The 6,688-nt window shown below is 37.6% G+C and overlaps 1 protein-coding gene across 1 annotated transcript; it reads right to left on the reverse strand.

The window, feature by feature from the left end:
* Nucleotides 1–2,101: 2,101 nt before the first annotated feature.
* LOC114025754 (olfactory receptor 13C2-like) lies at nt 2,102–3,596 on the reverse strand (the record flags this gene model as incomplete). Its single annotated transcript, XM_027839248.1, has 2 exons — nt 2,686–3,596; nt 2,102–2,160 (listed from the first exon to the last, which is right to left on the reverse strand). Coding segments are annotated over exons 1-2 (970 nt in total), but the record flags the coding sequence as incomplete, so codon positions are not given.
* Nucleotides 3,597–6,688: the final 3,092 nt, after the last annotated feature.

Genomic DNA, 6,688 nt, shown 5'->3' on the forward strand with positions numbered 1-6,688 from the left:
CAAAAATCCTATGATTCTACCATGAATCATAGAATGAGTTACAGGATGTCTCTAAGAAGTGATTCTTTGATTTCAGCCAGTCAGTCAATAAACATTTATTAAACACCTACTATATTTCTGGCACTACTTTAAGCACTGGGGCTGTTTTTTTCATTTTTTCTTTTTCCTGGAGAAGAGAAAACTTAGTCCGGACAAAACATCAGTCTTCAAGTATTTGGAGGAAGAGATTAGACTTTGCTTGATGACTGAACAATGCTTGAAAGTAGCAGAGTGGCAGAGTTCAGCCTGATATAAGCTGAATATAAATTTCCTAATAATTGGGCCTATTCAAAAGATGAATAGGATTCCTCAAGAGTCAGTGTGTTTCTTCTCAATGAGTTCTTCAAGGAAAGACTGTATGATTACCACCAGATATGTTATAGAAGGGATTTTAGAACTATAATACTTGCAATATGAATTTACTTCTACCCTCTTCTCACAATCCAGTTTTTTTCTTTGTTAAAAATTTTTTTTTGTGGCAATGGGGTTAAGTTTCTTGCCTAGGGTCACACAGCTAGTAAGTGTTTGAGGTCAGATTTGAACTCAAGTCCTCCTGACTGCAGGTCTGGTGCTCTATCCACTGCACCACCTAGCTTCCCCTGCAACCCAGTTCTTCTGGCTCCATTTTAAAGATTCTATTTCCTCTATCATAGGCCAAAGATTCAATTATTTTTAACAAACATTAATTAAAAGATTACTTTATACAAGGTACCATACTAGGGACTCGAGATCCAAAGAAAGAAATGAAAACCAGTCCTTATCCTTAAGGAGATTACTTCATCTTGGGGGATATGAGCAAGTAAATAAATAAGAAAAAGAAACAAAATTTGAAGAAGAGGAGAATACTTATAACTAGGGGGAGCTGGCATACGAGCTGAGCCCTGAAAGATGTAAGGGATTTTAAGAAGCAGAGGTGAGAAGGAAGACAAGAAGATTTACCTATTTAGAGACATGGAGGTAAGAGTTGGGATGCCAAGAAGCATCAGGTTAAGGAATGAGAAACTCTTGAGAAGCAGATTTTACCATCAGGAGATTCTACCATCAAGGATCCCAGAACTGTTTGTCATGTGATAGCAATGGGGAAGTAGTCTAGATTCTGAAGAGAAGGATCATCATCAGTGTATAGATGCTTCATGCCACCTATGCAGTCACCCACATTTGGTTGGAGAATCTTATTTTACAGAACAAAGAAATCTTTGTTTTTATTGCTGATTTGCTTTTTGGGGTCAATGTGCTAATCTGGAAAACTTCATGAGATTTTGTTATGTTGGTCATTTAGCTTGATTGACTTTGAACCTTTCCCTTGGGGAGAGTTCTCAAATCCCTAAATGTCAGTCTATCCCTATGTCATGCATCTATGACAATATTTAATTCTAAAATAAATAAATATATAAAATAAATTTTACTTAATGAATTTATGCATCAGTTATCACTAATTCATATTGACTTGAAACTTTATTACTGTGTATAAGGCAAATTTTACTTTGGACACATTTTCTTGTACATAAATATTTGCCTAACCAACTATTTTCTTGGTATCCTTAAACGGTACCTCCAAGTCATGCAGACTTATGACAAATATAGGGAAAAGGATCTTTCCTTAAAGGCTCTACTAGCATGAAGGGTCATCCAGTTAGTCATGCAGTCAAGAGAGTTCTGGGTATTGAAAAGTAGAAAGATCAGATATTTTCCTGGAATAAGAATTTTCTGCAGCAGCCAAAGATGTAGAAAGACATGAAAATTGTGGTCTTATGGAAAAATGCTTAGTGACTTTAGTCTTTTAAAATATTTTCTGTCAGACTTTGAATAGTAAAAAAATAATCCTGCATATCTTCAAACATTTAGTTTGTTGAGATTTCTGGAAAATCAAAGGCAGATCTGAGAACCTGCAGACTAATGACACTTTTTAGTGGGCGAGTATTTCTTCTTAAACATAACTTTTTCATTCCATCAGGTTGAGGATATATAGAGTAGTGCCAAAATGTTTGAAGTTTATTGAGGGTCAGCAAGTAGTGGGAGCCCTTCTGGACTAGCACATAGTTATGGATAAGTAAGAAAAGACTCGTGTGCATGGAAGGAAGCGGTGGAATGGGGAGCATCACTTTCAGGTATTCCTTTTTTCTGGAGAAGGGGGCTTTATCCAAATGAAAAACTTCTTCGTGGGCAGAAGTATAGGAGTCAGACATATTTTGGGGTTAAAAGCAATAGGTGGAGAGTCTGAGGGGCACATGGGCACATACTCCCAAGTTATTAAGAATATGGTGAAGGCTTTTAATCCATTGTGTAAATACTCTATTTTGGACTTTGGGGAAAATATGGAAAAGAATCAATCAGTGAGCACTTATTAAGCACCTTCCATGTACAAATTAGGGTACTAGATTCTGGGGATAAAATTATTAAAGATTCCTACTCACAATGAGTTACCTATTTACTATAAAGAGTCTTTCTAAAGATTCTAAGCATTCTATTTAATGAATAATTCAGGACATGGGAGATAGCATGGTGGGACTGGGATGGACATGGATGGAGGGATGGATATCAACACTGATTATAATGTCAATGATTTCTGAGTGTGGAATCTCTATTCTTGTATTGGAAGTATAGAAGAGAGAACAATGGTGTATACTTCATGGTCTATTAGAGAACATCACCTTTTTCACTGCTGCCTTCACTTCCTTGTTCCTCAGACTATAGATAATGGGATTCAACATGGAGGTCACTGCACCATAGAATAAGGCAATCAGTTTGTCTGAATCTGGATCCTTTGCCTTGGGTTTCGAGTACATGAAGAGAATGGTGCCATAGAATATGATGACCACAGCCAGATGGGCTGAACAGGTGGAGAAGGCTTTCTTCCTTCCTTCAACTGAGTTGAGTCTCAGAATGGTGGTAAGGATAAACATATATGAGATGATAATGAGTAGCACTGGAGTCAATGTGACCAGTGTAACTGCTACAATCATGACAAAAGCATTGAGGGAAATATCCACACAGGCCAGTTTCAGGACAGCCAGGATTTCACAAAAAAAATGATCAATGATATTATTTCCACAGAAAGAAAGCCTCAACACGAGGATTGTTTGCAGTAATGAATTTACACTCCCAACTATCCAGCTTAGAGCTGCCAACTGCACACAGACTCTCATATTCATGATGATTGTATATCTCAGGGGATTGCAGATGGCCACATACCGGTCATACGCCATCATGGCCAGCAGCACACATTCTGTTGTTCCCAAAGCATGAGTAAGATACATTTGTAATGCACATCCTGGGAAAGATATGGTTTTTCTGACGGATAGGAAGTTGACCAACATGAAGGGAACAAAGGAGGATGTACCAAAGATGTCCATGAAGGAGAGGTTACTAAGGAAGAAATACATGGGGGTGTGAAGGTTAGAATCCAGAATACTCAATATGATGAGAGAGGAGTTCCCCAGCAAGATGACCAAATATATCCCCAGGCATAACACAAAGAGAACATTCTCCACATTGGGATGCTTAGAAAGCCCCAGCAGAAAGAATTCCAGCACAACAGTCTGATTTACTCCATCCATTCTCTTATCTCTCTTTTACTTTTAGCATTAAGAACTCAGAGAAAGGCCCAGGACATTCACATACACAGTATTTTTTTATGGTATGTGTGAGGTGTCCAAAATGGGGTTAGATCTGATTGCATTTTGCATCCTCTTCTTGAACTACACAAATTTGTGTCTGTACTTGAAGGAAGAGTTCTAGTGCTAGACCCAATACCATCCTCATCACAAATGCCACCACTTCTATGGATCTGGGCAAATTAAGAAACACAAATACCCAAATAGGAAATGCAATAAGGTCAACTAAAATGACTTTTATCTTATAGTTTACTTACTTAGGTATGGGGTGGGGCAGTTGCTATATATTACTTTGTACATTATGTGAGAGAAGGGGAGAAAATAGATTTTTTTGTTAAGCCCTTGTAATCTGATTTTGGAAATTCTTGACTTAAACCAGGCACTTCTGAAAGTTTACATCCCTTTCTGCTGCAGATGCTTTTACATCCATGAGGTAATTCAGGAGCAGAATACTTCAATTTCTCAGTCTCTTCATGAATGCAATTTGACAATTCTAGTCATGTGAGTGTTGAGTATCATTGACACAACTCTAGCTCTCTTTGAAAATGAACATTATTTCTGCAATGAGAAAAGAGGAGCAATGATTGAATTAGTTGTTTGGTTTTTACTGTCTTCATCATCTCCAACATTATTGTATTGAAAAGAAGCATAACTGGCTATGGTAACCACCAAAAGACACACCTGGGACAAATATCAAGAAAGATGCCATTAAATTAACTTTTTAAGGACAAAATCATTTGAAAATGGATCAGACCTTAAACCTTGGAATACCACGTATGTTTCGGGAGATTGAGACAAAGGGGCAATGGATAGCCATGGCTTCAAAGGGCATCACTGAGTGATGGAGCAGGGTAGGTTTGGCGGAGAACTTACTTGGGTTCCTCTCATAGGGATGAGGAGAAGGAAAGAGACAAGAAAGCATTATGTGGTAGTTTTCTATTTTAAGGAATTTTTGTAGTTAGCTAGCTCACCAGATGTGAAATTCAGTTGTGTCTATCTACTGAAGCAACATGAGCTCTGGCAGTCTTCTCTAAATTTTGGGAAACTAGAGCAAAGCACTGACCACTCAAGCCTAGTTATTGATCCTGAAAAACTCTTGATTGGCAGATTTCAGTCTTTCTATTCTACATGAATGTCACTCCTAACCTACTCTCTACTTGTTAGGGCACACATTTTGTGTTGGACTCAACCATCTTATAGGGAATTTTACATTCTGAAATCACATTTATTTCTTTTCTCAAGCTCCCAGCTCTCTACCCATAATTCTGATATCTATATAGAACTTCAAATTTTTCAGACAACTTGACATACGGTGTATAATTTGAACATCACAGCAATACTGTAGCAAATGTACTACAGGTATTATTATTTTTTATTTTTTGGATTAGCTATTTTTTTTTAGGCAATTGGGGTTAAGTGACTTGCCCAGGGTCACACAGCTAGTAAGTGTTGTGGTTGGTCTCAGGCTGGATTTGAACTCAGGTCCTCCTGACTTCAGGGCCAGTGCTCTATCCACTGCGCCACCTAGCTGCCCCCTTACAGGTATTATTATTACCATAAAAAAATCCCAATAATGAAACTGAGGCTCAGAAAAGTTAAATGATTTGCCTATGGACATATAGCTAGTAAGTGTCAAAACCAGTATTTGGAGGCAGGTCGTTCTGACTACAAGTCCAATGATATTCATGAAACCATGTTTCTTCTCCTTTAGTGGTATCCCATTGCTTCCTGATTAAAGTCAGATGTTCATGATTGTCAGCAACATGGAGCTAACCCTATCTCTCTGCTTTCATCCTTCACTACTCGTTCTCATATGCCTGAACCTTTAGCTCCACCAAAATACCATCATCCCAGGTTTCAGGGAACACGCCCTATGCCTTTCTGCCTTTCTGCCTTTCTGCTTTTCTATACCCTTTCCCCTCCTCCTCCAGTTATTCCTCCACTTCTCTCTGGCATCAACCAACCCTGTATCATCTTTGCCTTCCAAATAATTTGAGTATCAGTCTACTAAGTGATATAGCCTCAATTCAGATGCTCCTCACTTTGTGAAGTCTTCCTTGATCCACTTAGCCTCCTATAGGACTTGATTTTTATTTTCCCTTTTTGATAATACATTCTATTTTCCATTATTATTGTATGTATGAATTTTTATTTTCACGTACTAGAATATAAGTACCTCAATATTGCATTCATCCTTGTATCCTTAATGCCTTGGTCAATGACCATTGGGTGAATGAATGAGAAGTGGTATAGTGCTATGGAAAAAAGGCAAGGTCTTATAGCAAGAAGACCCAGGTTCAAGTCATTCCTCCACCAACTCACTAGTTATATGACCGTGAGCAAATCATTTCTATTTCCTGACTGATTCTTCATCTGTTAAATGAGAATTATGCTTTTTTATTAGCTACCTCATATTCTATGAGGAAAGAACTTTGTAAGCCTGACAGTACTATGCAGGTGTGATTTATTATCATAACTGTAGTCATCAGAGAAACTTTTCAGTAACAAACACAAATATGACCTGACATAAAATCTTAGCCCTACCACTCACTAGCTATGTGTTTTTGATAAAGTCACTTCACTCTCTGGGTCTCAGTTGCATCCTTTATGAACAGAGGAGGTTGGATCATGATCGATTAAGGGGTTTTTATGAAATGTTCAATTGTATTTTTTCAATTAATTACTTTTCTCTCTCCTATTCCCTTATACTGAAAAAAGGGAAAAGATAAACAAAAACAAAACCTTTGTAACTCAAATGAATAGTCAAACAAACAAATTCCTACACTGGTCATACCTCCAAATTTGTGTCTCTTTCTGCATATTTAGTTCGTCACCTCTGTATCTGCAGATGTCTGCAGATAGCATTCTCTACCAATGGTTCATAGAAATCATGTTGGTTCATTGGAGTTGTAGAATCTACATGTCTCTAAGCTCCCTTCTAGCTTTGGCAATGAATGAGCTTATGAAATGCAGAGTTGACTTTCTTAGTTTTAGCAAGCATTTGGAAAGAACTTTGTTTATATTTAACTTAACCA

The sequence above is a fragment of the Vombatus ursinus genome, unplaced genomic scaffold (assembly GCF_900497805.2).
Source record: "Vombatus ursinus unplaced genomic scaffold, bare-nosed wombat genome assembly UNPS02004682.1, whole genome shotgun sequence".
Classification (NCBI taxonomy): domain Eukaryota; kingdom Metazoa; phylum Chordata; class Mammalia; order Diprotodontia; family Vombatidae; genus Vombatus; species Vombatus ursinus.